Source organism: Coregonus lavaretus, assembly GCF_964263955.1.
Source record: "Coregonus lavaretus genome assembly, chromosome: 1".
Classification (NCBI taxonomy): Eukaryota; Metazoa; Chordata; class Actinopteri; order Salmoniformes; family Salmonidae; genus Coregonus; species Coregonus lavaretus.
In genome coordinates this window covers 49,724,490-49,743,450 of record NC_139988.1, presented here as the reverse complement: position 1 = coordinate 49,743,450, position 18,961 = coordinate 49,724,490, and the positions used below count along the sequence as shown (strand labels likewise).

At 44.1% G+C, this 18,961-nt stretch overlaps 1 protein-coding gene across 1 annotated transcript; it reads right to left on the bottom strand.

Annotated features, from left to right (window-relative positions):
• Window positions 1-6,338: 6,338 nt before the first annotated feature.
• LOC311128847 (synaptopodin 2-like protein) lies at window positions 6,339-18,561 on the bottom strand (the record flags this gene model as incomplete). The annotated part of the gene is made up of 4 exons (XM_084161068.1): window positions 6,339-8,971; window positions 14,920-15,659; window positions 15,905-16,056; window positions 18,460-18,561. 4 exons carry the CDS (start codon window positions 18,559-18,561, stop codon window positions 6,339-6,341), a joined length of 3,627 nt encoding a protein of 1,208 aa, XP_084017194.1.
• Window positions 18,562-18,961: the final 400 nt, after the last annotated feature.

Genomic DNA, 18,961 nt, shown 5'->3' with positions numbered 1-18,961 from the left:
CTTCTGGATGATAGCAGGGTGAACAGGCAGTGGCTCGGGTGGTTGATGTCCAGGAAGAGTAGCTGCTGCCTTGGCAGCAGCTAATGGGGATCCCTAATAAATACAAATACAAATGATATTTTTGGCCTTCCTGTGATATCGGGTGCTATCGGTGTCCTGGAGGGCTGGTAGTTTGCCCTCCAGGACACCTACATACTGTGCCCCCCCATGCCCCCTCACCTCCCCCAATTAAATGAACTGCTACTATTGTTACACAACAATATGGTATAAGAGTAACACAATTATTCACATTTAATTAATAATTTAGCCTTTTACTCTTCAAGAAACGGTACATACAAACACCAGTACCTTTTCCCTTCCATATTGAAATCAAGAAGAAAAATGCAATCAAGGAGAAATAAACCAGTTTACTGCTGTGCAATGTCACATGCACCCATATTAATGAAGACTACGGTGGACCAATTTCTATTGGTTCTGGAAGTATTCAAAAGGTGATTATAAGGTTGCATAAACATGATGAATGCTATCCCCCCACAATTTTGGCTTTCAAAATATATAATTTTCTATATTCTTAATCGTGCTTATGAATTGACCATGTTAAATTTGACTGTCATATTTTATTTCCTCCAAGTTAGCTCAGAGTTTTGAGAGTTTGTTAAGAAGAGAGAGGAGAGAGAGAAAGAGAGGAGATATTGAGTGTTTCTCCATTTAAAAAATTGGAGGCCCCTTACACTTCAGTGTTGTGATGCAAAAATTCTAGCAAAATGTATAGCGCATAGAATTAAAAAGGTATTGTCGGATATTATTCATTCTAATCAGACAGGTTTTTTACAATGAAGATTCATTGGAGATAATATAAGGCAAGTATTGGAAACAATAGAACATTATGGAAAATCGGAGAAACCAGGCCTGCTATTCATAGCAGACTTCGAAAAGGCATTTGATAAAGTACGACTGGGGTTTATATATAAATGCCTGGAGCATTTCAATTTTGGTGAATCTCTTATAAAATGGATCAAAATCATGTATAGTAACCCTAGGTGTAAAATAGTAAATAATGGCTATTTCTCAGAAAGTTTTAAACTGTCAAGAGGAGTGAAACAAGGTTGTCCAATTTCGGCATATCTATTTATTGTGGCCATCGAGATGTTAGCTATTAAAATCAGATCCAACAAGAATATCAGGGGATTAGAAATCCAGGGCTTAAAAACAAAGGTGTCATTGTACAATGATGATTCAAGTTTTCTTTTAAATCCACAACTAGAATCACTCCACAGCCTCATAGAGGATCTAGATACATTTCCTAACCTCTCTGTATTACAACCAAATTATGACAAATGTACTATATTACGTATTGGATCAATAAAATATACAATTTTTCATTGCCATGTAGTTTACCAATAAAATGGTCTGATGGTGATGTGGATATACTCGGAATACATATCCTAAAGGAAATAAATGATCTCACTTCAATAAATTATAATAGAAAGTTAGCAAAAATAGATAAGATCTTGCTACCATGGAAAGGTGGGTGCCTGTCAATTTGAAAAATCAATTTGAAAAATCACCCTGATTAACTCTTTAGTATTATCCCAGTTTACCTATTTGCTTATGGTCTTGCCTACGTCTAGCGAACAGTTTTTTAAATTATATGAGAAAAAAATATTCCATTTTATTTGGAACGGCAAGCCAGACAAAATTAAACGGGCCTATTTATATAATGAATATGAATTCGGAGGACAGAAATGATTAAATATTAAAGCATTAGACCTATCACTAAAAGCTTCAGTCATACAAAAGTTATACTTAAATCTGAACTGGTTCTCTAGCAAATTAGTAAGATTGACTCACCCAATGTTCAAGAATGGCCTTTTCCCCTTTATTCAGATTACAACCACTCACTTTCAGTAATTTGAAAAGGAAATCATCTCCCAGATATCACTATTTCTAAAACAAGCCATAGAAAGTTGGTTGCAATTTCAATTTAATCCTCCAGAAACGACAGAACAAATAATGCAACAAATATTGTGGTTAAACTCAAATATACTAATTGACAAAAAAACTTTTTTTTTGACAAAATGTTTAAAAAAGGTATAATCTTTGTAAATTATATCATCGGTAGGACTGGTGGAGTTATGTCGCACATGCAGCTAACAAAAACATATGGAAATGTCTGCTCTACCCAAAATTACAACCAAATAATTGCAACCTTACCGCAAAAATGGAAGAGGAAAGTGGAAGGAGGAGAAAGTAAGGAACTTGTCTGTCGGCCTTGCATTAAAGAACATAATTGGTTAAGGAAAACTGTAATAAATAAAAAGGTATATCAGTTTCATTTAAGGACCAAAGGATTGACAGCCGTCCCATATACTGTAGACTGCAAAATAGTTGGGAAGAGATTTTTGACATACCGATCCCATGGCATAGTGTTTATGAACTGATACGCAAAACGACATCGGATTCAAAACTTAGAATCTTTCAATTTAAAGTATTATATAAAATTCTTGCTACCAATAGAATGTTATTTATATGGGGGATACAATCTTCCCAGCTCTGCAGATTTTGCTGCGAAGAGACAGAATCATTAGATCATTTGTTTTGGTACTGTCCATTTGTAGCTTGTTTTTGGACACAGGTCCAGGAATGGCTAAAGGATTGCAATATTTACCTGGAGCTAACCCTGCAGATAGCACTACTGGGTGATCTGAAAAGTCATAGTCAATCGATCAATAACATAATAATCCTATTAGCAAAAATGTTTATTTTCAATTCACAATCTGTAGAAACAATGAGAATAGAAAGGTTCAGAACTTTTGTAAGACATCACAGTACTGTTGAAATATATATGGCAAATAGAAATCCTATATGGATGGTGTTAAAAGATAAATGGGAGGTGTTGAATGGAATTGAAGGATGGGACTAATAACAACTAACAACAAACAATAACAAGATAACTAATAATGGGGGGGGGGGGGGGGGTCATGACCTATACAAATGTAAGTTACATGCCTGCCTATATGTTCTATTGCCTAATATAATCAATATTATAGCGAATTCGGGGGGTAGCCCCGACCAGGTTTCAAACCCAGGTCCAGCGACTGTCAAGCCAACACCTTAACCGTTATGCAAAGAGGTCCAAAACTCTTGACAAAGTTGCTAGGTGTTGGATTAAGGTTGCTACATTACCCCCTTCCTTTGGGAGAGCGTGTCCCCCCGCTTCTCTATACCAAGTCCCACACGTGCACACACCTCTCCGATGACCATCCCACTTCTTACACCAATGTAGCGAATTCAGGGGGTTGCCCCGACAGGGACTTGAACCTGGATCCAGTGACTGTCCAGCCAACACCTTAACCATTATATCAAGAGGTCCAAACTTGTTGACGAGTTCACTAGGTGTTGGATTAAGGTCGCAAATTGTAACATTGTTTATTTACAAGTTAAGTTACATTGTATGGAAGGCCTGTACTCACCACCACGGATTGTTAGAGGACTGATGCTTCGCACCCCCTGACAAGACCATAGGGACAAGACTACCAATTATCCACTATTTTACACTTCCATACAGTAGGCCTAACCTATTTCCCACCCAGGCATTCAAGGAAAAGTCTGATTCTGAAGTGGCTTCTTGGAACTGATATTGACTTGAATTCTTGTCTTAATTATATTCAGTTGGTAGGTAGCTGCATATTTGTTAGGCTACCTTTAACAATTTAAAGACCATTTTCTGGCTGTGGATGGTATAATCTGTGTTATAATTAGGTTTACTGTAAATGTTTTGAATATCACATGGGTATTGTCCTAGATTACTAAAATAGACAGACAGACAGACAGACAGACAGACAGACAGACAGACAGACAGACAGACAGACAGACAGACAGACAGACAGACAGACAGACAGACAGACAGACAGATAGATAGATAGATAGATAGATAGATAGATAGATAGATAGATAGATAGATAGATAGATAGATAGATAGATAGATAGATAGATAGATATATAGATAGATAGATAGATAGATAGATAGATAGATAGATAGATAGATAGATAGATAGATAGATAGATAGATAGATAGATAGATAGATTTTTCTATCTATCTATCTATCTATCTATCTATAGAAAAATGTGTTATTTTGGGGAAACAATGGCATTGTGTTTGCATGTAGCTTTTTATCCCTGTTCTAGACTGGTTTTCTGTAGTACAATAATAGTGGCTATCTGATCATTGCAGTGTCATACAGTGAACGACAGGGGGCAGTGTGGAATCAGAAGATTCAGACAATTGGAGAAATGTTTCAGTTTTATTCCTCTAAAAATGGCACATATCTCAGTCAGTGAAAAGCTCTTTCTGCCCTCCTTTATTGCGGCTTCATTAACAGACATTTTCACACTCAAATTATAAGTCAATTATTGTATTTTTACACATATGCACAATATATCACATACATTAAAACCTTTAATAACATAAACACAACAGATAGCCTAAGTTAGGTTAAATTAGATTTGTAAATTAGAAAAACAACAAAAAATAACAACCATTTACCACCATCAGAAAGGTGAGAGTCATGAACCCTGTCAGTGAATGGGGGTCATATCCATATCCAAAAGCCTGTATATGTTTGCAGTTAATTACCATCAGCTGTTTTCAGGGTTAGAAGAATATGAACGGTTATGGTCCCATTCATGATTGGGTTCATTCTCTGTCATCTCTCCCATTTTATACACTACCTGATCACCTCCATGTCTCAGAGGCACCAATGGTGTTGTCCCTCTTCTCGCTCTACCCTCCTCCCTCACTAGGCCTCAGAACCCAGGCTTTCCTAGTCACTTTCTTCTCATTTCTAAAGGCTGTGGGAAGTCCTTGACAAATATCCAAAGTTTCTCTCTCATGGCGCACTTTGACATATCTCCCCTCCTCTAAATGCCAGTGAGAACCTTGACTCTGGGTTTATAACCGACACCCCTTTAAATAATTTGGCAGGGACCATATGTCCCTGCTGCTTCCATATCCACAGCCCCTCTCATGTTTTTAACACTTCAGTCACAATAAATAAAAAATACACATCCATCATTAGTGTCATTTGTTTTAATACAACGTGAGCGGTGACATGGACACCAGACATCCAGAAAGGGCACACTAGTCTGGGAAGGGCTAGGTTGATGTGTTCATCCAGTTCGGTTTGCTGTCTGATCAGCTCTGCAAATAGGCAGTGACAGGATCGCAAGACACCTGTTGACTACAAGCACCGCCAAAACAGATAGCATTTCTCACTGACCACTGGGAGCCAGGGATCTGACCACCAACACAAACACTCAGGATGTAGAGAGGTCTAACAGAACTTCTCCCTCCTCTCATCTTCCCAGGTGGGTTTCAGCAGACTGGAAGGGAGCCCCAGCCCTAGATCCATTAAATATTAGACCTAGCCATTGTCCAATGAAAACTGAGCAATGACCTCTGTTGGAGAGTCCAGATGTCATAAGAGAGTCATGTCAGTGGTTTCCTCTGAGTGAAGCATCATGGTGCTTGGCACTCATCTGATGGTGCTCACATTGAATCAGTGGACCTCTGACCCCCCTGTGTTAGCCTCACCTCTCCCTCCTCTGTCCGCTCGTCAGAGAGAGGGAAGACACAGGGCCTCAGCGATCCTCCTGTTGCAATTTTTTAAAGAAATCCTACATGTCAACATTTCAAGTTTCAAATAATCATTCAGTACAGGCTCTCTCACTCCCATGGCTATTTAAACAGTATTTAGCTGACTGTGTAGAAAGATAAGCCTTACACAAACCTCCTCCAGGACAGTGTGTATACTACTTACTGTGTATGTGTAACATGACTGGACCAAATTCCTTAAAATGTCCTGATAGACAATGATTTAACAGACAAACCAGACAAATGCATTTCAGCAACAGCATGTGTGACAAGCAAGCTATGACTGCAATCACATGGATGACTATGATTTAAAGTTTATTATAGTACTTAGTTAACCTCATATGAACCATCCTGGTCTTGCGAGATCAGGATGGTTCGTACGAGGCTAGTTCTTAGTGACGTTGTTAGCAAATTACTTCTATTGCACAAACAAAAGGGTTGAAAATAATCAAATGCATGGAAACACATTTCTGAGTTTCAGCAATCAACCATTCATTTAGTGAGGGTTTCAAATCATTACAATCAAACACACTTAACACATTCGTAAAAACATTTTTGTTGGGTACTGAACAAGCTCATTGATCAGTATTTGACCACCTTATTACTTGATGTTTTGCAGATATTTTTTTATGGGGCTGAGATGTGTCCAGTTCTCTTAGTAACAGACAGGGTCTCCCAATCCCGATCACATGGCATCTGGTCTCCACACACACGGCTGGACGCCCACCTTGGTGGCGATGAAGCGGGGTTTGGGTGCCTGCATGGCATTTGCCCTTAGGGGAGTGGGGAGGTTAGCAAGGAAACTAAGCTCAGGGGCACTCTGAAACTGCTTGGCTCCTTGGAGCCAACTGCAGGACACTCCAGGATAGGGTTCTGGGTAGGGGATGGGGATGGGGTTAGGGACAAGGGTGGCATTGATTCTGGGCAGCCCGGGCAGGCCCCCTGAATAGGTAGGAGCAAGGACGGGATGTGGGGCAGAGATAGGAGCTGGGGCAAAGACAGGGGCAGGGGGTGAGGAGAGAGGAGCAGGGGTTGGGGAGATCATGTCAGAGCGGGTCAGGCGCTCTCCCAGTGTTGTGGCTGAGCGAGGAGCGATCACGGTGGGGGCCAGGCTCGGGGCTGACATGGGCGTGGGTGTGGAGAAGCGCTTGATCTCATACACACGGGCCGCCTTGACTGGGATCTGTCTGGGAGGGGTCATGGTGCTGCCCACCATAGTAGTGTACCCTCCCTGCTGCTGTCTCTGGTCCTGGTAGGAGGGCATCGCCGACAGGTTGGCAACACTACCCCCGAACATAGCTGAGTTGAGCTGGTAAGGCTGCCTTCTCATGAAATCCAGAGCTTTGATTCCCTCCCTCTGAAAGGCGATCCCTCCTTTGCCTCCCCAGCCCCCCCTGTCAGACCTGCTGGTATCTCTCTGTGGCCCCACAGGACAGGAGGGGGCCAGCAGAGGGTTGTAGCCAATAGGCGGGGGGGCGCGGATGTTGGGGGATAACTTCCACTGTGAGATGATATTGGGGTTGGGAGCATCCTGGGGCTTGGCCCCTGGGTGGGTGACCTCCTGCTGGTAGGCGGTCTCCTGTGGAGTGTCTACCACATACTGGTCCATGCAGCTCTGCCTGCGGGCAAACAGCTGAGCCCCCTTGCCCTCTTCCTGGGGGATCTGGGGGGCCTCGTGGATGACCCGGGGTTTGGGGGCCACCGGTGGAGGCATCCTTCCCTGGCAGGCTTCAGCACCCTGGTCTTCCTCAGCGCCTGACTCAAAGGCCATCATACTCTCTGAGTAGCTTCCGTAGCGGGGCCTGTCATCCAGGTTCTGCACCATGTTCAGCAGGTCAGGGTTGGGAGAATTCTTCTTCTCACCAGGGACTCCGAACATGGGCCTCCTACCGCTGCGCCGACGAGCCTCCTGGAGGATGCCGGTACGACCACCAGGGGGAGGTGGGACCTTGGATATGGGGGATCTGGGTATAGGTGTTGGGGTTGTGGGGGGTGGGAGTGGAACAACTGAGACAGAAGCTTGGAACATCTGGGCAACAGAAACTTGAGGCTGGGGTATGGGTGCACCTGAGAATGGTGATGGAGGTGGAATTGAGGGTACATTGGCAAATGATACTGGAGGTGGGGGTATGGGGCCACCTGAAAATTGTGCTGGGGGTGGACGTATGGCTATGAAGGAAGCCTGTGGAACAGAGGACATGGGTGGTTCTGCCAGGTTCTCCACAGAGAAGGCAGGACGGGGATGAATGGCCGATGCTGAGGAGGAGGTGGAGAAGGGTCCTCTGGACACAGAGGACGGGGGAGAGAAGGAGGGATTACCACTTGGAGGCAGCTCTGATGAGGAAGAGAAGGGAGGTCCTACAATAGACACAGAGGTCGCCGGACGCGGGGCCCTTTTGGTGATGACGGGGCGGAACACAACAGGAGCGGTGGCGGCTCGGTTGGTCACAAACCCTGGGTTGAAGGGGCGGGCTGTTCTGTTGAGCACAGAGCTGGAGGAGAGTTCTGGCAGCGGTGTTTGGGGCGGAGGTATGTGAGTGGTTAAGATAGACACTTGGGTGGTGATTGGTTTGGGTGCCACAGTCAGGGGTGACATCACCATGCTAGCCATGCTCACTGCAGAGTAGGCTACGTCTCCATTAGCCATGCTGTAGGCAGTAGGAGCAGCTGGGGCCGGTGCCATAGGCCTCTCTGCCACAGACCGAGCCTCCTCCTGGAAGGCTACAGGGGGCGGTGGTGCTGTAGGCTGCTGAGGCTGGTACATCTGTGGTTGTGTTTCTGCCTGGGGCTGGCTCTGTGTATATGGCTGAGGCTGCTCCTGGATCTGTAGTTGGTTCGGTGATTGGGTCCTTGTCTGAGGTTGGGCGGCAGCCACCTTCTTGGCGTGCTCGGCCGCCCTCTTCCTCTGCTGCTCAAACAGCTGGGCGCCCTTCCCAGAGATGTCACTCAGGCCGGGACTGGGGGCATCTTCTGCCCCGTCCCCTCGCTCCCCCCCTGCGGTCGCCCTCTTCTCCAGCGCATCTAGGTAGTCACTGTCCCAGGTGGTGTCGGGGGCGGCTGAGAAGCCATCCTCATCAAACTCCGACTCGCTTCCTGGGAAGAGACCATCTTCCTCCTGGGAATTGTGCTGCATGTCTTCGTCCACACTGCCGAAGCTGGTCAGCGTGTACTTCTTGGAGCGCTGCCTGCGCTTCTTGAACATCAGCACACCCTTGGAGTGGGGGTTGGGGGCGTCTGTCAGAAGGGAGGCGATGGAGCGGCACTTGGTTCTGGCCTCCTTCACCTTTTTATCTTGAGCCGTGTCACCCCGGTTCAGTTCTGTAGGTGTCAGAGAGCATTTTTTAGGGTGGGTATGTCTGTAGAAATGCCATTACTGTTTCTATGTTATCTTGGTTGGGGTAATTTTCATTTCAATCCAGTCGATACATTTTTTGAAAAGTTCTGGATGAAACTTATTTTCAATTCTTGAATAGGAGTTATAATTCATCTGAACTGATTAACTTAAATTGGAACTGAATCTAACATAATATACACAAAAAGATCACGGGATAGTATTTTATAGGGTGGACATTGATGCATTGGCAACAGTAAAGGGGGATTTTTTTTAACCAGTGATGAACGACCAGATTTAACCTTTAAATGGAGAACTCAGCGTGACATCAGGTTCTAAAAACAGCAGGGAGAGTCTTTAACAAGCATCCATCTTCTAACATGCTACCAGAGCACCTCCGGAAAAATGACTGGCAAGCCACAGGCTTTTCACATTAACCAAGGTGATATGATGTTTTTTATAGTGTAATGATGTCATGTCATAGTATCGTGGGGAACAGGTTAGAGTTACTAGATAAGTGGTTAGGAGACAGAAAGTGTACATTACTTATGTCAAGGTAGATTAGTGATGTTTAGGATAGCATGATTGATGGACAGGATACTGACTTGGGGTAAGGGTGATGAACATCAAAGACTGGGAGTGCCCATGGAGACTTACTAGATGTATGCCAAGAAGAGGGTAACAGAAGGTATATAAGGTAGAGTGTCTTCTCTGTTCAAGTTAGTTCGTAACACCAAGGGCAAAGCTCTGGTCATTGTTGTAACGAACCCGGTACCGATCATTAAACATTTGCATTAACTGTCTACAAAGTGTCTAACTATATTCTTGCATCCTTGATTATTTGATACCCAAGAAACTCATCATAACACAAGATAAAGGAGAAATCCCAAGTTCCCAGCTACTAACTTCACCAAATAGCATAAAGAGTTAACGGAAAGTCCCATCTTGTAGGCAGAGGTTGTACATTTCCACTAATTTGTTATGGTTTTAATTAGCGTAGGGAGGCTAAATCTATGATCCCAATGTCCTCAACTATGTAAGGAGTTGTTATTTAATTTGTCACCGGCAGTGTCCCTTAACAGGACATGTGACAGTGAACCTCTAATTAGGGACACTCAGGGATTTATGGCAGTTTATTTCTTTAACTTCTTAAAACAGCAACATCTTCGAATAGCCTCAGCCCTCCCTGTCCTGGAGTTTATAACTGACAGGTGGGCATGTTGTAAGTCTTTTGTACAGTGGGGGAAAAAAGTATTTAGTCAGCCACCAATTGTGCAAGTTCTCCCACTTAAAAAGATGAGAGAGGCCTGTAATTTTCATCATAGGTAAACGTCAACTATGACAGACAAAATGAGATTTTTTTTCTCCAAAAAATCACATTGTAGGATTTTTAATGAATTTATTTGCAAATTATGGTGGAAAATAAGTATTTGGTCAATAACAAAAGTTTCTCAATACTTTGTTATATACCCTTTGTTGGCAACGACACAGGTCAAACGTTTTCTGTAAGTCTTCACAAGGTTTTCACACACTGTAGCTGGTATTTTGGCCCATTCCTCCATGCAGATCTCCTCTAGAGTAGTGATGTTTTGGGGCTGTCACTGGGCAACACGGACTTTCAACTCCCTCCAAAGATTTTCTATGGGGTTGAGATCTGGAGACTGGCTAGGCCACTCCAGGACCTTGAAATGCTTCTTACGAAGCCACTCCTTCGTTGCCCGGGCGGTGTGTTTGGGATCATTGTCATGCTGAAAGACCCAGCCACGTTTCATCTTCAATGCCCTTGCTGATGGAAGGAGGTTTTCACTCAAAATCTCACGATACATGGCCCCATTCATTCTTTCCTTTACACAGATCAGTTGTCCTGGTCCCTTTGCAGAAAAACAGCCCCAAAGCATGATGTTTCCACCCCCATGCTTCACAGTAGGTATGGTGTTCTTTGGATGCAACTCAGCATTCTTTGTCCTCCAAACATGACGAGTTGAGTTTTTACCAAAAAGTTCTATTTTGGTTTCATCTGACCATATGACATTCTCCCAATCCTCTTCTGGATCATCCAAATGCACTCTAGCAAACTTCAGATGGGCCTGGACATGTACTGGCTTAAGCAGGGGGACACGTCTGGCACTGCAGGATTTGAGTCCCTGGCGGCGTAGTGTGTTACTGATGGTAGGCTTTGTTACTTTGGTCCCAGCTCTCTGCAGGTCATTCACTAGGTCCCCCCGTGTGGTTCTGGGATTTTTGCTCACCGTTCCTGTGATCATTTTGACCCCACGGGGTGAGATCTTGCGTGGAGCCCCAGATCGAGGGAGATTATCAGTGGTCTTGTATGTCTTCCATTTCCTAATAATTGCTCCCACAGTTGATTTCTTCAAACCAAGCTGCTTACCTATTGCAGATTCAGTCTTCCCAGCCTGGTGCAGGTCTACAATTTTGTTTCTGGTGTCCTTTGACAGCTCTTTGGTCTTGGCCATAGTGGAGTTTGGAGTGTGACTGTTTGAGGTTGTGGACAGGTGTCTTTTATACTGATAACAAGTTCAAACAGGTGCCATTAATACAGGTAACGAGTGGAGGACAGAGGAGCCTCTTAAAGAAGAAGTTACAGGTCTGTGAGAGCCAGAAATCTTGCTTGTTTGTAGGTGACCAAATACTTATTTTCCACCATAATTTGCAAATAAATTCATTAAAAATCCTACAATGTGATTTTCTGGATTTTATTTCTCAATTTGTCTGTCATAGTTGACGTGTACCTATGATGAAAATTACAGGCCTCTCTCATCTTTTTAAGTGGGAGAACTTGCACAATTGGTGGCTGACTAAATACTTTTTTTCCCCACTGTATATATGTACTTGGTCAGGAGTTTATTATTGACATAAAGTATGACATGATCACATACCCTACTGTAGATAACAGAGATTCTCTGTTATTGTAACAAATAAAATATTTGTATATATGGAATTTCCCTTTAATCTGCCATCTAGTCCATCTGTCTAGGGATCGTTATTGCTTGATAAACTCAAAGATTACAATTCAAATATGGAAAACTACTTATGTGATCCTGCTTTAGGTGGCTTTTCAATATGAGTTTAACCATTTCTGTGACTGATAAGTTGTAGTTGCTTTCTCACACCAACATAATTTATTAATTTTACTGATCCATTATTGGCCTTATCTTAAAACCATCAATTTCTGTGTTCCTTTGCACTAAGTGGAGCATCTGAAACATCCGTCGTGGAACGTCATCCCACAGCAAACCTCTTCATCGCTGATACACAAACATGCATTCTTCAGCTGTTAGCCCAGGTCACTGGTCCATACATCAGCTGTCTGACAGACTGATCAGAGCAGAGGACACTCAGCCTCACTATCATTAGCTATTAGTGTATTGGTGCCTAACCATCCGGCCAAAGACAGCACATGTGTGTGTATTTTGTATATTCACGTGTATGAATGGAATGTTATCATCTTTTGTTTACGCTGTTTTAAATGTGTCTTACATATACAGTACATATACATTATACAGTTGAAGTCGGAAGTTTACATACACTTAGGTTGGAGTCATTAAAACTTGCTTTTCAACCACTCCACAAATTTATTGTTAACAAACTATAGTTTTGGCAAGTCGGTTAGGACATCTACTTTATGCATGACACAAGTAATTTTTCCAACAATTGTTTACAGACAGATTATTTCACTTATAATTCACTGTATCACAATTCCAGTGGGTCAGAAGTTTACATACACTAAGTTGACTGTGCCTTTAAACAGCTTGGAAAATTCCAGAAAATTATGTCATGGCTTTAGAAGCTTCTGATAGGCTAATTGACATAATTTGAGTCAATTGGAGGTGTACCTGTGGATGTATTTCAAGGCCTACCTTCAAACTCAGTGCCTCTTTGCTTGACATCATTGGAAAATCCAAATAAATCAGCCAAGACCTCAGAAAACAAATTGTAGACCTCCACAAGTCTGGTTCATCATTGGGAGCAATTTCCAAACGCATGAAGGTACCACGTTCATCTGTACAAACAATAGTACGCAAGTATAAACACCATGGGACCACACAGCCATCATACCGCTCAGGAAGGAGACGCGTTCTGTCTCCTAGAGATGAACGTACTATGGTGCGAAAAGTGCAAATCAATCCCAGAACAACAGCAAAGGACCTTGTGAAGATGCTGGAGGAAACTGGTACAAAAGTATCTATATCCACAGTAAAATGAGTCCTATATCGACATAACCTGAAAGGCTGCTCAGCAAGGAAGCAGCCACTGCTCCAAAACCACCATAAAAAAGCCAGACTACGGTTTGCAACTGCACATGGGGACAAAGATCGTACTTTTTAGAGAAATGTCCTCTGGTCTGATTAAACAAAAATAGAACTGTTTGGCCATAATGACCATCGTTATGTTTGGAGGAAAAAGGGGAAGGCTTGCAAGCCGAAGAACACCATCCCAACCGTGAAGCACGGGGTGGCAGCATCATGCTGTGGGGGTGCTTTGCTGCAGGAGGGACTGGTTCACTTCACAAAATAGATGGCATCATGAGGAAGGAAAATTATGTGGATATATTGAAGCAACATCTCAAGACATCAGTCAGGAAGTTAAAGCTTGGTCGCAAATTGGTCTTCCAAATGGACAATGACCCCAAGCATACCTCCAAAGTTGTGGCAAAATGGCTTAAGGACAACAAAGTCAAGGTATTGGAGTGGCCATCACAAAGCACGCTGAGTGGCGCAGTGGTCTAAGGCACTGCATCGCAGTGCTAACTGTGCCACTAGAGATCCTGGTTCGAATCCAGGCTCTGTCGCAGCCGGCCGTGACCGGGAGACTCATGGGCGGCGCACAATTGGCCCAGGGTAGGGGAGGGAATGGCCGGCAGGGATGTAGCTCAGTTGATAGAGGGTTTGTGGGTTCGATTCCCATGGGGGGCCAGTATAAAACAAATATGTATTCACTAACTGTAAGTCGCTCTGGATAAGAGTGTCTGCTAAATGACTAAAATGTAAACCTCAATCCTATAGAACATTTGTGGGCAGAACTGAAAAAGCATGTGAGAGCAAGGAGGCCTGCAAACCTGACTCAGTTACACCAGCTCTGTCAGGAGGAATGGGCCAAAATTCACCCAACTTATTGTGGGAAGCTTGTGGAAGGCTACCCGAAACGTTTGACTCAAGTTAAACAATTTAAAGGCAATGCTACCAAATACTAATTGAGTGTGTGTAAATTTCTGACCCACTGGGAATGTGATGAATGAAAAAAAAGCTTAAATAAATAATTCTCTCTACTATTATTCTGACATTTCACATTCTTAAAATAAAGTGGTGATCCTAACTGACCTAAGACAGGGAATTTTTACTAGGATTAAATATCAGGAATTGTGAAAAACTGAGTTTAAATGTATTTGGCTAAGGTATATGTAAACTTCCGACTTCAACTGTACATAAAAATATGTATGTTTTTCTTAAATGTACCCTTTCTTTTTATTTCAGTCTTAGCGAGATGTAGCAAGACATGAACATGAGAGGGGAATATAGTGGAGGAGAAGGACAGAGTGATGTGTAAAGTTGGTCAGAGAGGGAAAGTGAGATGGGGGAGAACTACTCTGCTACTTGATATCAGATAGCAGCTGCATGGAGATGCTTTTCCCTGTTCATGCATGCAGTGCTCGGGTTATCGGACAACTGAACCAGGGGACAAATATAGCCCCTGTTCTAAGTAGAAGGGACCGCCTCTGTCCTCTTAAAAGGGCCCCATGCAGACTAATGCTGTCTCATGAGGAATACTCTGCGTTTACCTGAGAGGACAATGTCAATTTAAATAACTTAAATAACTCACAATATGCAGTGCCAGCCTCAACTAGCCATTACATGACTAATTCTTTGTACAGTAATACATCCCATATCACCCTGCGGGTCATGATTAGGATACTTACTGGCTTGCTTGGCCTTGTCCATGTAGGTGACACTGAGCTCCTCGTCCAGAGGGGTGTCTATGGGCCCCACCATGGGCACCAGCTGCCTGCGGGAGCTTAGCTGCATGGCCTCCTTGGCCCTCTCGGGGGACACCAGTGGGACCATGTTGGAGGGCTCCTGGAATCCACTGTCCTCCACCACTCTGTCCTGCCCTGAGACCTGGTCCTCAACTGAGGAGATGATGGAGGATGTCTCTGTGGAGGTCTGGGAGGACCATATCCTTGGAGGGGGCTGGTAGATCACTTCCCTTCGGGCCACCCCCGGCAGGCCCTCTCCCCCTCCTCTGCCATCCAGTAACCCGTGGCCCTGGAGTCCTGGGTAGACCCGGGCATCTGGAGCACTGTCATAGCCGCTAAACTCTGAGGTCTCCCCTCCTTCTGGGGAGGCTCTACCGGAGGCTTTTCCGGGTAAGTTGCTGGGACTTCTGTGCTTCTGCTTCCTCTGCCTCTCGTTGGCCGCCACGTCTGCGTCACTGTCTGTCTCCCCGTAGTAGGCCTCGCTGCCTGGGGGCGAGGTGAGGCCTCTGCGCACCATGGGGGACAGGAGGGAGCACCTGCCATGGGGGACCTCCCTGACAGCAGCTGTGTGGTGGGATCTGGAGGAGGGGGACATGGCACGCAGGGTGGCTCGGTACTCTTTGTCGATACGGGGTGACGGGGCGCGGGTCAACAGCACCACGGACTGGAAGCCTGCCGGCGCCCTGTGGGAGCAAATTCACAACACGGTTACTTAACTATTGTTGGTCATACTGCTCTGGCTTATCCTATTTGCGTAGCACTTAATGATGGAGTAGCACTTAATGATGGAGTAGCACTTAATGATGGAGTAAAACGTAATGATGGAGTAGCACTTAATGCTAACATAGCAGGTAAAACAATATGTTAACAGCAGGGTTACTTGACAGACAGGTGTACACATCAATGGTGATTGTAATTGCTCTCTGACCTCTTGACCCGGATGTGTAGTATTCCTGGGGAGCTGTCGATTATGGTCATGGCCTGGGCATGGGACAGACCTCCACAAGGCTGGCTGTTGATGGACACCAGCTCATCACCCTCCCGCAGTCCTGCCCTGCACGCCTTACTGCGCTTACGCACCTACACCAGCAGAGAGACAAAATATCACCCACAGTATTCAATATAAGACTGCCAACAGCACCCAATACGATGCTCTCTCTCTAACGATCTCTTTCTCTAACGATCACTCTCCCTCTCTGACTATTTATCTCTGTCGTCTCTCCCTTTTTCTGAAAAGTGATATTGTATGAAGAACATGACAAAGCCGCTCTTGATGTCTAGTCTTCATGACTTGCCCTGACAGCTTGGACGTGCAGCAGACATTGCCCACAAGCTGTGGCAGAAGTGAAGCCCTCTTACCCACTTTATCAGGGAAATGCCAGCCAGCACCTCTCCTCCCCCATGCACTCTCCCTCTATTTGTGTACAGGGTCAACCCATAGGCAGCACCTTGCCAGTCCTATGCTGTTATACTGTGTACATGTAAGTTATGTAGTACTTAGCATATTGCAGAGGAATGTATTTATTCTAAACCCCTAGAGGTTATTCTAGGATATGATACTGAATACATCTGCATATTGAATATGTTATGGCTGCAAATAGTGTGCATGTGTTCATTGTTTGGATCTGAGGCAGGGTATACAGGGTTCAACCCAATTAATCACTATAAGAATATTCAGGGCTGACATTTTAGGCCCGTAATTAAATCACAGGTCCCAGTTAGCTAACCCTGTCAAAGTGGCCCTGACTTTGTGTTGCTACTTGAAGACGGGTACATTAATAAGTCTATCAGTCACCTTGTGGTCTTAGCTCCTGGCTGCTGCCCCTGTATCAAAACACACACACATGCATATTCACATGTACACACACACACACACTTAACATGATTATGCTGCCTCCTTTTCTGAGGTCAGGGGTCTTATGGTTTTAGATTGGCCGCCATAGACACAGCTGTCTGTTCAGATAAGGTGAGCTGATGTCCTACGCTCCTACGCAACTGCGCAAGTCACCTCCATGTTGGATTATGATCTACTATTTTTGAGGGACCATTATTCTAAGGGCTCTACTAGTAATGTTGTTCTCTATTATGCAATTCAGGAAGTAGGGTACGGTCGTCGTGTTGATGCAACCTATGAGATTTAAAGAGTGTGTACATGTTGAAGCTACATGACCTAAATACCCTCAAACTCAACTCTGGACCTCGAAGCCAGTTCCACTGCATTTTTTCATTGTTCCCCTCTAATCAGGGACTGATTTAGACCTGGGACACCAGGTGTGTGCAATTAATTATCAGGTAGAACAGAAAACCGACAGGCTCCGGACCTCGTAGGGTAAGAGTTGAATACCCCTGACATATAAGAACCTTTTACTCTGGTAGAAACTTGATACATCAAGGGTTACATTGATGTGTGTGAGGATAGAGTATTTTGTCTTTGTTTTGGAGGGGCTCTTTAGCCCTTTATCAACTAGCACTGGCAAAGAATACAACCTTCACTAGGCTGAAACACACACCTTGGTGAGCCATCCCTCAACCCAGAATAGCCAGGTTGAAAAGCAATTATTCTCAGTTAACACTCTGTAAATGTGGTTTCAGTGTGTGTGTGTGTGTGTGTGTGTGTGTGTGTGTGTGTGTGTGTGTGTGTGTGTGTGTACTGTATTTACTAAAATAACCTATCCAGAAAAATGACTTATATTCAGATGAACAGAGAATAGATCCAACAGAAATACTTTGGTGTAAAACCTTCCTGAACTGTGAACTAATATGCTGTATGTACAGTATCTATGACAACTTTGATGAACTGGATATCCTTATGAATATGTGTAGTGACTGACTGAGAACCAGCCACTCAGAAACGAGTGCCAATGATGACCTTCTGCAAATGATGACCCTGATCTGTCCAACATGTGTATTTTATAGCTAGATATTTTTTCTCATGTCATTAGAGATTCATGATCAAAATCCACATAGCATGAAATTATGTCTGCCTAGAAACACACTATTTCTTACACACCCAAGATCTATGACTACTGATATGAAAGGTGATTAAAGAAAATAACATACCACATGGGAGGGTGAGAGGGGTTGCTACATACCCACATGAAAGAATACTACAGTTTACTATAGAATACTACAGTACTTACTATAGAATTATTTTTAATGGTTACATTCCAAGCAGTAGAAGTTTAAAGTTCAACAGCTCTATCAATCACTCCAATGTCTGCACATGACTAATTCCAGAACAGACACATGACTCATGCTCAGGTCTTTCGGCCCCTGCCAATGGTGGCAGCCAATATTCCATCCAAACCACATTCACAACCCTTTATATCACACTAATTCCAGACTCAATATATCATAGAATGCACTGTCATAGAAAAAAATGAACACCCACCATTTTGTCTGCAATTATTCAGAATGTCCCTATTACTGTATCCCCTGTCCCTTGTAACAGTTTTACCATCCTATCTTTCACTGAAGCCATACCTTGGCCACCTGAAGTGGTTTCTGATGCTCCACGCCCCCCTGGAGACGAAAGCCCCATGGTGCTCCACCGGACAAGGTGATTATAACCTCTTCTGACACCATTATTGTATGATACGTTCCCCTTTTTAGTGTTTCCGTCCGTTTGTCTGTCTTTCTGGGGGGGCCCTCAAGGCGTTTGCTCCATTGTTGTCAGGGCCCCCTCAGAGAGCTCTGTCCACTCTCCTTCAGCTATAATGTCCTAGAGCTGACTTCTCTCAGCCCACTACTCTGGCACCTGGGCACACAAACACACACTTTCTCACTGACACCCACACATGCCCACACCCACTCTGAGCATAAGCACTGCTGATAGGGTTGCAGGCTGGGGGAGCTGAGAGAGAGAGAGAGAGAGAGAGAGAGAGAGAGAGAGAGAGAGAGAGAGAGAGAGAGAGAGAGAGAGAGAGAGAGAGAGAGAGAGAGAGAGAGAGAGAGAGAGAGAGAGAGAGAGAGAGAGAGAGAGAGA